The following is a 17,790-nucleotide window of genomic DNA, read 5'->3' as shown; positions in this document are numbered from 1 at the left end:
AATATCACACCTGCGTGACAGGTACAGGATGGCCACAACAACTGCCCAGGAACACACAGGAACACACAATCACACACAATCCCTCCATCAGTGCTCAGACTGTCCGCAATAGGCAGTCCATGAGGAGGAGATGCACTGCAGTACTTCAAGCAGCTGGTGGCCACACCAGATACTGACTGGTACTTTTAATTTTGAACCTCCCTTAATTCAGGGACACATTGTGAAACATTTTTAGTTTATGTCTTATGGTGTTGACTCGTTTAGTGATCATACAAATATTTACACATTAAGTTTACTGAAAGTAAAAACAGTTGAAAGTCAGAGGATTCTTTTTTTGCTGAGTATATAAATTTATGTATGTATGTGTGTATATGTGTGTGTATATATATATATATATATATATATATATATACACACACATATACACACATACATACATAAATTTATTACATTATTTAAAATAGAGATGAACTGGTCGATTGAATAGTAACCAGAATTGGGTTGTTTTCAGTTAGATTAGCCATTGACCAGTAATCGGCTGATCAGTCTCAAATATAAACGTTTCTCTGAATTATTAAGTATGTTTAGTAATACTTACGGAGGATAACAGAGATACCTAAGTGAGAGAGAGAAATCTTGCATTCGAAGTTATTTTGTTTAAATGCTCCACTTGGTTTTTAAGTGAGAAATCTAATGTTATTAGAATTGGGCATTTAATTACTCATGAAACATTTTTAAAGGATTAAAATCATAACAAAATCTGGAATAAATAGACTCCCCCTCGTTCCCGAAGTCACCTGGGATAGGGTCCCGTCACCTGGGTAACAGGATAAGCGTTACAGACGATGAATAAATGAATGAATGAATGTGTCTTCGTGATTTAAAGCGCGTCTTATGTACAGTTTGGTCACTAGGTGTCAGTAACAACTTTTAATCTCACAACAAAACGTGAAACATAGAAAGAGAAGAAGTCGACGGAGAAGAAGAGAAGGGAAAGGGGCTGGCGTTGGACAAAGCTAATAACTGGAACGCTGATAACAAAACAGATAACATACACTCGAGCTTAATTAACAGAGTCTCGCCCATTGAGCTCGTGCTGTTTGCAAACTCATTCTCGCTGCTTTGGGCTTTTGGCGCGTGGTGAGTAGACTTCAGGTAGAGTGCTGTAGATTAGCTTAAACCAAAGACATTCTGTCATTCATGTCAAGCCTTTTGCTTAATGCAACTAAACACACCACCACGAAAATACAAATTCTTTCCTACACTTATCGTTCGTGCTAGTTACTGACAACAGAACAGAAAAGTTTTTTGTTGCATTATTTGCATTTAAACTGGAATAAAGAGAATAACTTTATATGGCTTATTGTAGGAAAGCAGCAACATCATCATCCCTCTTCTCTAATTCTTCAGATTTGTTGATCATAAACCTAGTTATATTCTTTCATAAACTGGATATAAAGTCAGTTACACACAGGAAATGCACAATACATAACTAATAATCGATTTTGCATGATGATCTTTTTACCTGCATGCATTTAGTTTTTAATTTGTAACTGCAGTGCAAGCAAAAAAGGCAATGCCACTTGTGATTTGCACAAAAGAAGAGCAGCGTGTACTGATTTTTTAGTGGTTTGAGGGTGTATCTGGTGCTGAAACAGCTCACAGAAGAGCATAAACAGAAGCGTTTAAATATCTCCAAACCAAACTGATAAAAAGAAACTCTAAGGTGGGTGAAAGTTTCTTAAAGATTCATCCCTGGAGACATGGATTCATCACTACGAGCTTCAGAGTAAACCTCATCATATGGAACGGAAACATCCTCAATCGCCGATTAAGAAAAAGCATACCATCAGCTGGAAAATTGATGCTTACAGTTTTCTGGGCTTTTCAAGGACCAATATTGGAACATTTATAAGGAAAAATGTTCAGCAATCAACAGTGCTCGTTACAGTGAAATGCTTATTGAAGAGTTGAAGTCTAAACTATCCAAGGGCATTGTGATCTTGCATGAAAAATACAAATCCGCAGAATTCTGCCCACACTGTCGACACGCTGCCATAACTTACTTTTGAGGTGGTAAAGTATTCTATCTATAGTCCTGATCTTGCTCTATCGGACAGGTCACCTGTTTGGTCCCCTGAAAGCAGCCCTACGATTGAAGACGAAGGTGCATTTGTGACTTGCAGTTTAGCCTAAAACATTTTTAAAGGACGGAATATGAAAGCTTGTTGACAGGTGGACAAAGTGTAGGGGAATATGTTGAAAAATTATGTATTTGTCTTTTATAAAATTTAATTAAAATAAATTCTACAGCCAGAATGTGGATAATTTATCCTCATAAAATATTCTCAGATCCAATATACCAGGTCTCTTGTTGATTTCCCAGTATTGCAGAATTTATCATTTCTTCTTATCAGGGAGAGATGGAATTTATCGATTTAAGTGTACATCTGTGCACAATCATTTTTGTATGTTCATTTGCTTCTTTCTTCATTTCTTTTTCTGAATCTGAGTGCAGAGTCTATGGATGTGATTTGTTGTTTACGCTCTCTCCTGGACCTCCACGTTCAGCTACAGAGAGCTGTAGCCCTTCAGGGAGAGATCCAGGCACAGTTTCTTGCTCAGCTTTTAAACCAAGACAACGCAAGCCCATGGCAGCTGCCTCTGCCACAGCTGGACTTGACCGGGGATGATCTGGAGCTTTCACTGTCTGTTTTCGAACGAGCTTTGGATGACAGTAAACTCCCAAAGAGAAAATGGGGTTCGAGGTTGGCACAGCTCCTCTGTGTAAAGACGTGCGATGAAGATGATCATGAGCTGAGTTATGAAGCTGTAAAGTCAAACATGAGGAAACAGGCATGTTCCTTGGAGTATCAAAGGTGGAAGGACTTCAACAAGGTCCAGTATGATCCTAACCAGGGGGTGCGAGAACTAAAAGTAGGGGTGGAGGAAGCAGCAAAGAAGTGGCTTCAGCCGGAAAGGTGCAGCTCTGAGGAAGTGGTAAGGAAAGTGGCTTTGCAGAAGTTTCTCTCTCTTCTTCCACCTGATGCGATTAAGAAGACAAGCGAAGAACAACCGCAGAACATGGAGGAGGCTGCTGTCGTGGCGGCATCCATCCTGGAAGGTACCAGGGCTGAATGGAACAAAGAGAGGGAGAGCCATCATGAAGATGCACATGCTGATCATGGCTACTCAAGGTAATGTGGAGTTCCCCATTACTAATCATCAGTCCATAATCGATGGAAAACAATGTGTGCTTTCACAGGTATTGTAATGCAATGAGAAACACACACAAGTATGTGTCTGGAGTAGAGGTAGTTCTAAGTCTTACTAATCATCAGTCCATAATCGATGGAAAACAATGTGTGCTTTCACAGGTATTGTAATGCAATGAGAAACACACACAAGTATGTGTCTGGAGTAGAGGTAGTTCTAAGTCTGCCGCCCTGTCTAATGGAAAAGGCATGTATGTCTATGTACATCACCAGTTAAGTTTGGACACACCTTTTAATTCTGCTGTATGGTGTTTTCCTGATTTGTATTTCATTCTACATTATAAAACAATACTAAAGGCATCCAAAAAATGCAATAATCTCCTTTGAACCGCTAATATTGAGGTGCTTTGTAAAGCTCTCATAACGGTTTTAATATGAGCTCCTATTAACTAGTCATTTTTGAGGCTGGTAACGCTAAATTAATTTCTCCTCTGCTGCAGAGGTACGTTTTGGTCTTGCTTTTCTAGGAAGTTCTTCATGAGAGCCAGGTTCATCATGGTGCTTGATAGGTTTTGCAAATGTACCTGACAATTCTGTTCTTGCAAGAACTATTCCAGAACAGCTGACCTTTGTGTCTTAAAATAACAACTGACAGTTGTAGTTGTTACAGTACTTAATACCCTAATGCCATATGTGTTATTTCATAGATTCATAGTAGGAAAAATCCAGTATTTTTCTACAGTAGAATGTGGAAAATGTATCCAGACATGCCTTGCTGTGTGTATCTGTGTTGCTGACTGGCTGTGAAGATGTATTTAAACCTGAGTATCGTTAATATTTGATCTAAACCCATTTCAGGGATTACATCAGCTCAAATGAGCTAAAGAAGCTGGACTCTGAACCAGTCCTCCCATCTGACAGCCACAGCCTAGAAGTTACTGTTGGAGATGAGCATTTTGAAGAGAAACAGTTTTCTGAAGCTATGTTTTCCCCATCCCTAGTTGACATAAAGCCAGTGCTTAATACTGAAAACACACCATCAATTAGAAATGATACACAAGTTGTGCTTCACGGACCCTGCTATAGTGGCGAATCAATAAAGAATGCACAGAGACGAGCTAATAAGAATGGGAACATAACCACAGGGACAAAATTAAAACGTATACTTGATTGTCCAGACTGCGGTAGCAAGTTCAAGAGGTTTGACTACCTAAGAAAACACATTTGTACTCCTGGGCAAAGTCTGGGCTGCCAACACTGTGATCTGCGCTTCCCCTCCCTCTCGCAGTTAACTAACCACCTACGAGTGCATCGGAAAATGTTGCACTGTCCTGACTGCAACAAGGCTTTCAGAGACCGCTTCAACCTCCGCTGCCACCAGCGCACACACACAGGTAAGGTACATAGAAGCAGTATAGATTGTTATACTGAAATTATTACATGTTATTTGCAAATACCAGGCAGTAGAAACATTACTTCATTTATTGTAGCAGTATAAATTATCCTGTAGTAATTAATTTCCATAATATACTAGACGTTCAACTGACTAATATTTACATTGTGCAGACAAACACCGACGCATTTTAGCAGGTTCTGTTTGGTGCAGTTTCTCAGCCTCAGTTCACTCCCTCCCTCATCTACAAGAAGCACCAAATTCCAAGATCCTATACAGATATATGGGGCGTTTAAGTCAAACCGGTTCTTGCGACTTTTCATGAACAAAGGTGTAAAATTGATTGACATTTACAGACGATTTTGATGTACAGTATGGTGATGAGACCCTTAGCCACAAACATGTGAATGTTGCAAAAGAAGACAGTCCATCTGTGAATAATGATCCCGGCCACTGCAAACACTCCTGTGAACATTGAGCAAGTGGAACATCTGATCCTTAAAAATTGATGGATAACTTGTCGACAACTTGCGGAAGAGACACATCTGCCTCTGTGAACTGTACACACAATCTTTAAAGAACAACACTTGCACATTACAGGAACTCAGCTGTAAGTTATCGTCACATGCCTGTGCAGTCCTAACATCTCTCCAAGAGATTTCTACATGTTTGGGCCATTAGAGGAGGTCCTAGGGGCCAACATTTCAGAGGTGAAGCATGGCAGTCCAATTATGGCTCTGACATACTGAGAGAACTTTCCTCCTTAATGGTATCCGAGCACGAGTGAAACGGGATAAGTGCATTAGTGTAGCAGGGGTTTTGATAGAAAAATAAAAGTAGATTTTACTCTCATAACAGTGTTCTTTTATTCTGCACAGTCAAGAGTCCCGCTTTGACTTGAACACCCCCTTAGAATATCTTTTTGTTTGTTTGTTTTTTATTGTAACGCTCTGTAATGTTAACCTGGCAGTCAACCTGTATCTGATCACAAACAGAATTGTTTAGCCTTATATCTGTTGCTATGGTGATATTTTCAAAAGTTCAGGTTAATCATGAAGGAAGCACACTTACCTAGCAATTCCTTTGTCATTTTAGACAGACTGATTGCATTTACTTACACTTTGCATTTGTTACTTTGGTGTATTACTCGACATTATCTTTCCCGATGACATTTTGGTAAAAATTTGTTTAAAGTTCCCTTGATGTGCTGTGTGTTAACGGAGAAAAAATAACTTTTCTGAACTTCAACAGCTTCATTTTAAATTCAGTCAATAATTCTGCAGTGCCGGGAGTTACAACTCAATCTTTTCGTTAAGTGATTTTTAAAATTACATGCGGCCATGATTTTTGCATTGAGTATGATTTTAAAGAATATCTGAAATAAACACCATAATAAATGCTACACTGATTTATCATTCATCAATGTTCTAACTGCTCCTGGCTCCTCTTGGCAGGCGAGCGCCCCCACATCTGCTCAGACTGCGGCTCTGCGTTTGCACAGGAGCGTGGGCTACAGGAGCACCGCAACATCCACACTGGCGAGAGACCCTTCCAGTGCCCAGTGTGCAGGAAAGGCTTCAGCCACAGTCGTACACTCGCCAAGCATGTGGTCGTACACTCGGAAGCAAGGCCTTACATGTGCTCCGACTGTGGCAGAGCTTTTAAGATCAAAGACAACTTGCATCAGCATCAAAAGAAAATGCATCCTGGCAAATACTTGTGAACACACCCTTGAGCTGAAACAGAGACTGCTGAATGAGACAGGCAGTGTGCAAGCTAATGTGGTACAATATACAGTTTATACTGCTAGTGATATTTAAGACATCTTTCTTCACAGATACAGTGAGGGGAAATAAGATTTTGCACATGCATGTTTTTCAATTCTGGTGCATTTATATGTTCTTCATATTTACATATCAGAAGCATGCACAAAGGGATGTTAAAAAAGGAAATTGATAATAGGAATAAAAGTATTTTGACACCAGAGGTTATTAGAGGGCTAGTATTTGAATTTAAAGCCATTGTTGGCACTTACAGCTTCGAGACATCTGAGGTAATAATTTATTATTATTATTATTATTATTATTATTATTTTTATTTTTTTTTGCAGTAGCATCATGATTCAGTTTTGGCCTATTACTCATGCTAAATTGATTTGAAGTCACTGGTTTTAAACTCACAATTCCAAAATCTTCCATAAATAAATTCTGGAGATTGGCTAAACTGTTGTCTTGCTGAAATATCCATATTTTCCCGACATTGTGTGTGCAAAATTGTAATTAATATATACACTAGGTCTGCTCCTTGTCTGTTGATTACTAGAGGGTAATCGTGGCTCCAACCATGTGCAGATCCTGACGCCCGTGGGCTAACATTATCTGCAAATGGAGTGTGCAGTCAACTTGCTGCCGCTCCACACTGCTTCAATATTTCGGCCGATATTCTGTTACCTTACAGTATGGCATAAAATGTAATGATGACGCTGTATACTGTTACATGGTGAGGGACGCCCGCAGCACCAGTCACCGGCGGCAGGCCAAACTGAATTTCTGTTTCATTTATATATATATAAATATATATATTCGTAATGGGTTGTTCATGAACGATTAGTTCTTTTTGAACAAGCCTTTAATGTGATTCAAAAGAGCGAGTAGTCTCAGAGAGTGATTCGTTCCTTTTTTTACTGGGCTTGCAAAGCATCACAAACCCTTTGTAGGTTATGTAGAGGACACAGAAATGAGTAGTTACCTCTCGAGTCTTTTGGTCCGAATAATTAATTCTTTGTCATGTGACACCCATATAGCCAAAATTTGATTATGTAGACGTGTTGGGGGTCTGTTTATTGAAAATGTAACATTTTATTTTAAACTGACCATTTTGATTCATACAAATTCACATTTCATACAAACTTAAATAATTCTTTTGACTGTGTAAAGCTGCTTTGCGGCAATGAAAATTGCTAAAAGCGCTATACAAATAAAATTGAATTGAATTGAATTTTATTTCTGATCAAAAGAACAAAATGAACTAAATGACAAAAAAGATTTGTTCATTTTGATGAACACGATTCAAAGAACCATATCACTAAAATGATCCAAACTTCCCATCACTTGTGTGTGTGTGTGTGTGTGTATATATATATATATATATATATATATATATATAAAATCTATCCATGGCTGTGTGTTGGGCATGTGCTAACTAACAGTAATCACAATACTGATGAATACCTAATTCAAAACATAAATATTACATGAATAAAAAAAAATTATCCCAAACATTTTTCCTGTCAAAATTTAACACCAAGTTGCAGCAATAACATATAACAGTTATTTACTTTTTAAGATGGCAGATGGAAGCCATATTTAAATATTGTGAACTTTTTGCCTACCACACATACAGTCAGGAACACAGACTATAGCCATCGCTCTATCATTCACTTTACTCCAGTAAGTGATTATGGCAGAGCCTTTCGAGTCAGTTTGAAACACACACGTGATGATGACGCTAACTAATCAGCAATTAAGATAGTTTTCAACTAATTTGGTCATTGATTTTAGTCAGCCATTCCCAAAGGCAGCATCTCCCTGCTTCAGAAAGAAAAAGTCCTGTCACATACTTGTTCCATCCATTGACTAAGCAAGCACAAAACAGGTGATGTCACTAATTGGTTTAAGCTTATCTGACTGAAAAGTTGTGCTAATTATAATTTGCTGGTTTGGTTATTAGATGGAATGAATAGGACAGGACTTTTCTGTTCTGAAGCCGTGATCCTAATATGCACATACATAAATATTTCCCCTCACTGTATAGGGTTGTATAAATAGTTTATATTTCAAACTGTTCTAGGTAAAGGGAATTCTTTAAACTACAACTAAAACAACAAATTAATTGTAGTAAGCTCAAAATTTTCCGGTGTGACAGCACATTTTTAGATCAGATCTAAGGATTTTTAGATTTCAGGCAACACTGCTATTGATAAGCAAGTCCACATTATATATGCAAGTTATTTAGAATATCATCACAATTATTCCTTTAACAGTAATAATTGCTGTATGCACTAAACCTTTGAAACATAGCTGTAGCAGCTATGTATGTACCTCATGTGATCGTGTTTGTTTGAGCAGCTGAGAACGCACTTACTTTCAAAATAACATTTCGAAAACCTTTGAAGGTTAAACCACCTTGTGTATGCATTATTACCGGGACTGAATTTAAATGTAAGATAAATAAGAAATTTCTGTTTGTTATTAGATATCTTTTTTTTAGAGATTTTAAAAATTTAAACCCATCCCTGAGTAAGTATATTTTGAGGCTAATCACACACTCAGGCATATGACTGCATTGGCAGATTACACTAGGAAACACATTTAAGGAAATTACCTTAATGTGATTATACATTACGTCAGCAATGTTTATTTGACCTTGTGAATTGTGGTGGTTTTACGCTGTAATAAATAATAATGTCGTTTTTGTTCATATTATTGTTTATATTATTATAATATAAATGTCATTCTGCTTTTTTTATTTACTGCTACATTCTTTCCCCATATACAGAAAGAAGATTTCACAGGTAAACTGAATCTTTGCTTAGATTTGGAAGTCTTCACTACCCAACACTAGATGGACGTACAGTGATCAGCCATAATATTTTAACCACCTAAGTTTTGAGTTCCTCTTGTGCCAACAGGGCCTTTGAGGGGTGTGCTATGGTGTCAGAACATTATCAATAGATCTTTTTGGTGCTGTGGGCTGCAGGGTGGGGCCTTCGTTGATTGCACTTGGTAATTCACTACATCAAAAAATGTGCTCGATTTGGTTGGTATCTGGGGAATTTGGAGGCTGGGTTGATGGCCTTGGGCTTTTTGCCTGCTGGGATCTTTGTGTGGTGGGATGTGGTGCACTGGGTGGTTATTCAGTGATTTGTACTGCACTGGCTTTTCTGTGCGGTTGGCCTGATAGGCTTTGCTCCTCAAAGTCATAAATGAGCCGTGGGTACTCATGATCCTGTCACCAGTTTGCTAGTTTAAAGTTAGTGATCAGTGTTGTGTAGTTTCCCTGCCAGTGACCAGCAATCATTGCACTAAAGGAGGAAATGGTTTCTGCATGTAACAATAACAGTTTTGATACAGTTTCAGTTCAGTGTATGCAGAGGCCATCATTTACTACCATAGTAATATTGGGTCATCTAAAGATAAATATCAGTGATCATCAGATATTTATTTATTATTAACTTATGTATTTTCCCATCTTCTCAGTGGTTGGTGTAACAGTTGCTTTGTGTACTGCTAATCATCTATGATCATGGTAGACACTGAACACAGGGACACAGCAGTGTTTGACATTCTGCTGTATAAATAAAATGTTCAGTCTTTTTTTCAGCATTTATTCATCTTGATCGCATTAGAAAGAACAAACAATACTAAAAAATACCGTACAGAATAAAAAAACAGAAATATATCATATTCCTGGGTGTAAATAGCTTATAATTTATATAATTTAGCTATTTTTATGGTTTGTTAAGAAAAGAAACAGCATTACAATCATCTAAACAAACGGTCTTAAGCCATATTTGTTTTGGAAAAGTTTTACATGAGTACATGAAGTTATCATACTTAATAGTAAATTTAGGGATTTTAGTACTGTCTGTTTTTGTCATTTTAATTGTCAATTTTTATATATCTTAAAAGATCATTCAGTTTAAATTCCTGCCTTTTGATAGCCCTGTAGTTACCAGATATCCTGGGCAGGTGAGCAATAGACTGGACTGGTAATATAGATAAAGAAAATCAAAAATGGACAACATATCTGAGCAAAGGTATAGCTACTAATGATTAAGTGCAACTTTCAAGCCGTACCAGCCCTCCCACAATCAGCAGTAATAAAGGTCGTCACAGCCGTTTATCAAAACAATTATTGTAACTCACATCTCTGTGATTTACAGTATACACTATACCCAGTCTTATCTCCATAATCTTATCATTTTGATTCATACACATTCACATATCATATAAATTTCCATAATTTCTTTTGATCGTGTAAAGCTGCTTTGCAACAATGTCAATTTTTAAAAGTGCTATACAAATAAAATTTAATTGAGTTATACTATCTGAATAGCACATTAAAGGTTCTCTTGTCTCCCTTTAATCTTGACCATGCATACTGTAGGTTATTTTTATTTGATTCTCTGATACTGCTATCATGCATGACAAAATCACCATGGAGGCAACTTTTCCAAAACTTTGGATTCAGTTTTGGTATCACTCTTGTGCAGCTGTGCTTACTGCTCTCCTTCAGTACGTGACGCACCACTGGAAAGGCGCGAGACATGTGCAGCCTCCGCATGATGGAGCTGCAGTGGCTTCACGCACAGAGCTCTGTAGACCGCACAGCCGGCACACAGCTCAGGAAATTCAATCCAGGCGCGAGAGATAGACTGCACCACGGACACAGCAGAAGACCTCAACTTTCTGGTAATTAATTTATCTGTCTTCTCATTTATTGTGCTTTACATGGTCTCTTTCAGCACAAACACTGAGTGGGCAGGCCAATACGAAGAGAGTGATATTAATATTTTTCCCATGTTATACTTTATAAATGTAATTCATCATTCTGAACAAAATGTTGTTGTTTTTTTTGCATATGCTGTATTGCAGAATACAATGTAGTTGATGAGTAAGTGAACTTGGCCCAGTTTAGGGAAACCATTAAAGATGTCAAATAGTCCATGCAATTTAAACAAATGCTGTCTAAATGATTGCACCTTCATAAACATGGAAATTGTGCCATAGCTGGAATCATTTCCAAATGTAACTTTTATAGCATTACATGTAAATATAAACCCAGTTTATATTTACATGTAATATGACTCCAGACAAGTTTATTTGATGTAACATACATCATATATTCTGCTTACACAGCCATGTGTTGCATAATGTACTGTAGCTATTCCTATCATTGTGACATGTTATGAGTCAGAACCCTGTCATGTACATGGTGTAATTAACCCCTAATAGACGGTCCCTTTGGAACAACTCAGAGACGCACTAGCCATCTCTGTCTTCCACCTCTTTTAAGTAACATGATAGGCATGTCAAAGCGTCCCCAAAAGCAAGAACTTGTCTTTGTTCTCATCACCCTTTGGTCACCTGGGTATAGCTGATGTATTCCTATCTATGTGATGGCATGGTCTTCAGGGACAGTAAAAGAATAGTTTGTTACATCGTCCACGTAGTGTGAGACATATGTATAGGTGTGTGTTTGGTATCAGGAACTCCCACCGAGTTTATTTTGTTTCTGGCATTAATAAATTTATTGAGATGTGTTTGCTTTTTGATACTGAATGTCAAAACTGTGGCAGAAACAGAACCAGTTACAGCATCACAGAACCAGCATACAAGAGCCTGACATATTAACTTAAAACTGACTTGTTAATGAAGCGTGTTTCTGTAGACATAGATTGTGTTTTTGTAATAATTAATTATCATTTTATTGTACAAAATGTGCTAAACATTGCTCTTCATGTCTCTCATTACTTATCGTGTTTCGTTTGCTATGATTGTCTAATTGAAATCATTTTAATTTTTTAGGAACTAAATTATTAGGAAATTGGCCCTGGGCCATAACCCAGCCAAAAATATTGAGGATGATAGCAATCATAAAATAATACACATAGTTCCTTGTTAAATACCAGTTAGTGCACTCTGAAGAGTATTGTTGCATCCCTCTCCCTTATGTCCAGGGGTGGGAGTGAGAGTAACAAAAGAAATAAAACTTATAATGAAGAAATTAACAAAAATGTGGAAGGATCACTTCAGTCCACTGCCCCAGAAATGCAACAACACTTTCTTGGATAATTAACCAAGGGTTTATTTACGGGTACTAAAACATGGGAGCAATAGATGATTTTAGGAGAGGGCCAACGCCAACATAACAAACAAAAACACTCTAACTGTTTGAGGGAGTACTAAATAACCTAACCGGGTAAAATAAAAGAAATAATCAACAAAGGCTTTCCTCCACTCCCTTACTAACTGAAAAACAGGAATAAACATGGGTTAAACTAAATAAAAGGGCACCCTCTCCCTACGGCTTCCCATTTAACTATAACAAAAAGAAAAATAACCAAGATACAATACCTCTTAGTACCACTAACAAAGAAAATATATATTAATGTAGGTTGCACCAACTAGAGAAAATAAACATACAACTTATACAACTTATATACACAGGGTGGCCTAAATGTAGGTTTCCATTGACATTTTTTCTTATATGAAATGTATTTTTTTTTTCAGACCCGGGATGGCTTAGAAACTAACAGAGGATTTAATAGACTTTGTTCTCATTATGCAAGACAAGATTCTTCCATTTGACAGCGTTTCTTTGTTTGCCTATGGATCTTGGACTTTTGTGCCACCCTACATAATGTAGTGTATATATTCTTTATACATTTAGCTGAGAGGATGTCCTGTGTTGATGCTTGCAAGAATGGGTTAGTACTGTTTCTGCAACTGAACTGAGTGGCTTATTTGAAAATGAAAACCTCATTGTGTATCCGACTGGGCTCAGCCATCTTAGACGTATTGTTTAATTTATTATACATCACCAGCAGAGATAGGAAAGAGAGGAAAGAACTGAGAGAAAAAGTCAACTCAACACTTAACAATTCAACTGCAGGCTGCAGTATCTAATGTACATATACTTGCATTTTGATGTTGCTTTGCTATGACCTAAACCTAAGAGACAATGTTCAGTGGCATGTCGAGGGCTTTAGACATGAGGTGGTATCATATCACAATGATATTTTGGACATGATTACATTTGGAGAATATCTTAATTGTTTCTGGAAAAAAGGACTGGAGAGTACATTCCTATTGAGTAACCATTTACTCTGGTATCCTAAGAACACAGGGCGCACAGTGGGAATATAATCTAAAAGGGACTAATTTGCAGGATTACTTTTACATGTGGGCAATTTACAATTGCACAAATCACACTTCGAAGCTTTTTAATACTGGAAAGAAATGTAGTCACAATACAGAAAACATTATGACAATTTGAAAATCAGTATGATCTGATAGGATTCATTAAGTCTATGAATTACATGCCAGAGGTGTGGTGTGGGGAGGAGTCAGGGTGAGGATTAATTTAAAGGCCACTCCCTTGTATGGTATGCATGAGCCAGACCATCAAGACGAGAGCATTATGGCCTGTTGAAATTTCCGACAACTTCTGAATAATACATATTGTGTAAATGTTTAAAAGAAACTAACCACATATTTTAATCTGTGTTGTAGATAAATCATCAAAGGATAAGTAATTGAGTGGTGCTGATCCACTACTTTTATTTGAGAAAAGCAATTTATAGATTATGAGATCATAAAATAGAATTTTAGATAATTTATTTAATTTTTCAGGGAACTGTTTAGCTTTTAATGAGCTTTTACAATTCCTAAACAATCTGGTCTCGGACTAGCTTTTAATGTGTCTATGGCAATATATTTTTTGTTGTCCTGGAAACAGATATAATCATACGGTAAATATTTTAGCAGTGGAAAAGCTTCCAATGCTTTATTAATTCATGTTATCACTGAATGATCAAGGGAATGTTGTTGAATTAAAGCAGGGTGCCTGCTCTACTCCATTAGTGTCACTTAACAGACTGAGAAGGAGATCCTTTTCCTTATTAAACATAAATGAGACTCGTAAGAGGAGCCTAGCTTTGGAGAATCACTGACCATATCATTCGTTAATTTACCTCTGCTTTACAAAAATGATCTAAAATGCCCAGTTGAGCTCTACTGCGATCACAGTATATCAATATTTTCTAACATTTGGTGAAGTCCTCCTTACACTGCAGCAGCTGTTGAGTCAGAGGACAAACTTTGATCTTTGTGATATTGCAGACTTTGGAAGAAACATCAAGTGATCCAAGCAATTAGGATAAGCAGGCATTGCTAATTACCTGTCTGTTTTATAAGCTGCCAATCCTGCAGTGGCATGCAAACTTACAACCAAATTGCTGACTTAACCTTTAAACCACATAGTCATTTGTGTCTTTCTGTATAGATGTTCAGTGTTGATAATTACACTGCAGTTATGTATGTCTCCCAAAGTCCTCTCTCACCCAGCATGCTTACCCTCAGGTGCACTGTAGCATAAGGAGGTGGGAGCATGTCTCATACAGCCTCAGGGGCAGCTATACTCTCCATAAGATTTCTGCCTTCCAGGATGGCTCTGTCCTGCTGCAAGTCTAATTCCAAGCTCAAGGAAGATATACAGTATTTAGCATTCATTTACTACAAGAAGAAAGTTTTGTGTTTTATGTGCCACTTCACAAGTACAGATGTTAAATGGTTTTACTCCTCTGGGTACTTGATCTGCATAATTGTTGTTGGTCTTTTGGCTGCTCACCACAGTGGACCATCCAATCTGCAGATAACTTGGCACAGGTTTTTACACCGGATGCCCTTCCTAATGCACCCCTTTCATTTTATCTGGGTTTGGGACCAGCACTGCATCCAGTGGGTGAGTTTGGCCATTAGGCGGAAACTGTACCTGGGTCTTCCACATGCCGGCTGGATTTTAATGCAATTATTATTTATGTTACAAGTGTCATACCAAGTGGAGTAGGCAGTTTTGCTCCTCAGCGCTTTGGGGTCCCTGGGTTGATCCAGAGCTCAGTTTTTCTATATAGAGCATGTCTGCATAACCTCATAGGTTTCCTCTGGTTTCCTCCCTTCTCCCTGGTAGAAGGATTGTCCATGCTAATTGCCCTACGCATTAATAAGTGTGCATGTGTGTGGAGTTGAATTGGTACTGTTCCCAGGACAGGCTCCTGATCCACTGCAGCCCGGGTATCCAGGATAAACCGGTATCTGAGATGAATACATAGCATATTTTCCTTTCCACCTTATGATTATATTATAATCATAATTACATTAATTAGCCATAACATTGTGACCACCTGCCTAATATTAAGTAAGTCTCCCCTCTTCCACCAAAACAGCAATGACCTGTGTGATCTGACACCTTTCTATTGAAAGAAGCATTATCCTTTTTCTCAATTTGAGCTACATTACTTCTTCTATTGGATAGGGTTACATGGGCAAGCCTTCATTCTCCATGTGCATCAGTGATCTTTGGCCGCTGTTAGCCTTTTTTCTTCCAACACATCAACTTCAAGGGGGAAAAAAGTTCACTTGCTGTCTAATACATTCCACCCTTTTCCAGATGCCAATACAATGTCAAGTTAATAATGTCAAGTTAGCCATCACAATTTGGCCCTTCTCACAGTACTTACATTTGTAATATCTCATTACAGTGGCAGCTGGAAGTGGGTGGGATACATTAGGCAGTAAATGAACCTTTTTTCCTGAAGTTGGTGTGTTGGAAGCTGAAAAAATAAAATTATAAATTATAAAGATTTGAGTGACTTTGACAAGTGCCAAACAGTGATGGCTAGAGGACTGGGTCTACAAAACTGCAGGTCCTGTGGGATGTTCCTGGTCTGCAGTGATCAGGGCCAACTAAAGTAATCCAAGGAAGAAAAACTGGTGAACTGGTGACAGGGCTTACTTACCTCAGGGCTTACTGATGCACATAAGGAGTGAAGGCTGGCCTGTGTAGTCCTATTCAATAGGATTGGATAAAGGATTGCTTTGAACTCTTACCACAAGGTGTCAGTATCACCACAGAGACCCACACCACACTGCAGTAAAATTCATGCGACCTACATGTCAAAACACACTGCAGGAGCCAAACGTTTGAATGTGCATGTTATGGTGGTGATATAGGCCAGTGTAGCAGTATGGCTTCTCCTATTGCAGTTCTATAATCAAGGGGACAGCAGGTGGAAACGGAAAAGGTGGCATGTGAGGGAGAGACAGATGGTATTTAGGTCTGTGGACGTCATAGAAGTAGAGAACATAGGAAAGAGAGATTAAATATATCTCTTAGTTACAGATCAATGTATATATACATGATGGGATTACTTATGGACACAGCTTCTGTCATGTCATTTTCTCTCTCAAAGAGTCTATCCCCCTCTTTCTCACCTCTTCCTCTATTTCCACTCTCTGTGATGGTATGGGTAGCCTTTTGGTGCAGCATTGTCTACATGATTTAAGCTAATGACATGTCTGTTTATAAGGTCTGGCATGATAGTATGATGTAGTATGTGCTTTCAGTTGTCAAGCCTTCTCAGGCCTCTTTGACATTGAACAGTGTGTGTGTGCGTGCGTGTGTGTGTCAAGCCTTTCTTTTTGTTTTCCCTGCTAATCACTTCCATTTTGTCTCTTAATCATTTTCACTGTTTTTGATTTGACAACATAAACCATTGACATTGGCATAAGAAATAAGAACTGTGTAAGCTCATTTTAAAAAAGCATAGCATGCGTAAAAGTTTGTCAAAAACTGAACAGGGTAAATGTGAGGGAGGGAGAAAAAGGGTATTACGGGGCTAAGGAGTAAAGAGGAAAATTGTTGAAATAAAAAACAGCATTGTAGTGTTATTTTTCTTGCGCATGGTTTACGGTGTCTATTACCTTTTGCCATCTTGAAACTGAGTGGATAGTACATATAATATTGCAACATTAAAACTACTAAAGCTATTAAAGTTTTTTTTTTAATCATTGGAACAATAGTATTTTTAATACTATTACAACTTTCTGTGAGGTTTATGTAATCTACAGTATGTGTAATCAAGATGGAAACTGAGTACAGTACTTACAAACATTATCACAAATTCTCTCCTCTGAAAAAGTAGACTTTTATCACTAAATGTATTAATAGTGTAGGTTTAGACATGCTTGTTTTAACAGTTTATTGTTTTTGTATAATAACAACTGATTCATAGAGACTTGTATGGCAGATGCACAATGATATGGGAAGGAATAAATTAATTACAGAAACCTTTATAACTGTTGATATGGCAAAGTGTCTAATACTATATTTATTTCATTTTAATAAAAGACGTCTCAGGTGTAATTAATTTGTAAGAGTCAGTATGTTTTCTGAAACAGGAGAGTCTATAAGACATTTTGCAGAGTTTGCAATTTTAGATTGTTCTGAAACATGACAAGCTGCTGTTTTTTCCCCCTCATCTTATCAACAGGATGACTGATGTTTGAATTTAATAAAATGTAAGGGATAACAGGTAATGTCTTGGCCCATGAGCATTTC

At 37.7% G+C, this 17,790-nt stretch overlaps 1 protein-coding gene across 2 annotated transcripts; it reads left to right on the top strand.

Annotated features, from left to right (window-relative positions):
• The first annotated feature begins 995 nt into the window (after positions 1-995).
• Positions 996-9,135, top strand: LOC128544107 (zinc finger protein with KRAB and SCAN domains 8-like). 2 transcript variants are annotated; one of them, XM_053514075.1, is made up of 4 exons: positions 996-1,140; positions 2,519-3,197; positions 4,074-4,609; positions 6,063-9,135. In XM_053514075.1, the coding sequence occupies exons 2-4, from the start codon at positions 2,524-2,526 to the stop codon at positions 6,329-6,331; spliced, it is 1,479 nt and encodes a 492-aa protein (XP_053370050.1). In that variant the 5' UTR covers positions 996-1,140; positions 2,519-2,523; the 3' UTR covers positions 6,332-9,135. The 2 variants fall into 2 exon arrangements, with proteins under 2 accessions (XP_053370050.1, XP_053370059.1); XM_053514084.1 differs by lacking the exon at positions 6,063-9,135 and adding an exon at positions 4,806-5,221.
• Positions 9,136-17,790: the final 8,655 nt, after the last annotated feature.

Source organism: Clarias gariepinus, chromosome 2, assembly GCF_024256425.1.
Source record: "Clarias gariepinus isolate MV-2021 ecotype Netherlands chromosome 2, CGAR_prim_01v2, whole genome shotgun sequence".
Taxonomy (NCBI): Eukaryota; Metazoa; Chordata; class Actinopteri; order Siluriformes; family Clariidae; genus Clarias; species Clarias gariepinus.
Note: the sequence above shows the minus strand (reverse complement) of the source record. Positions and strands in the feature narration are given on the sequence as shown.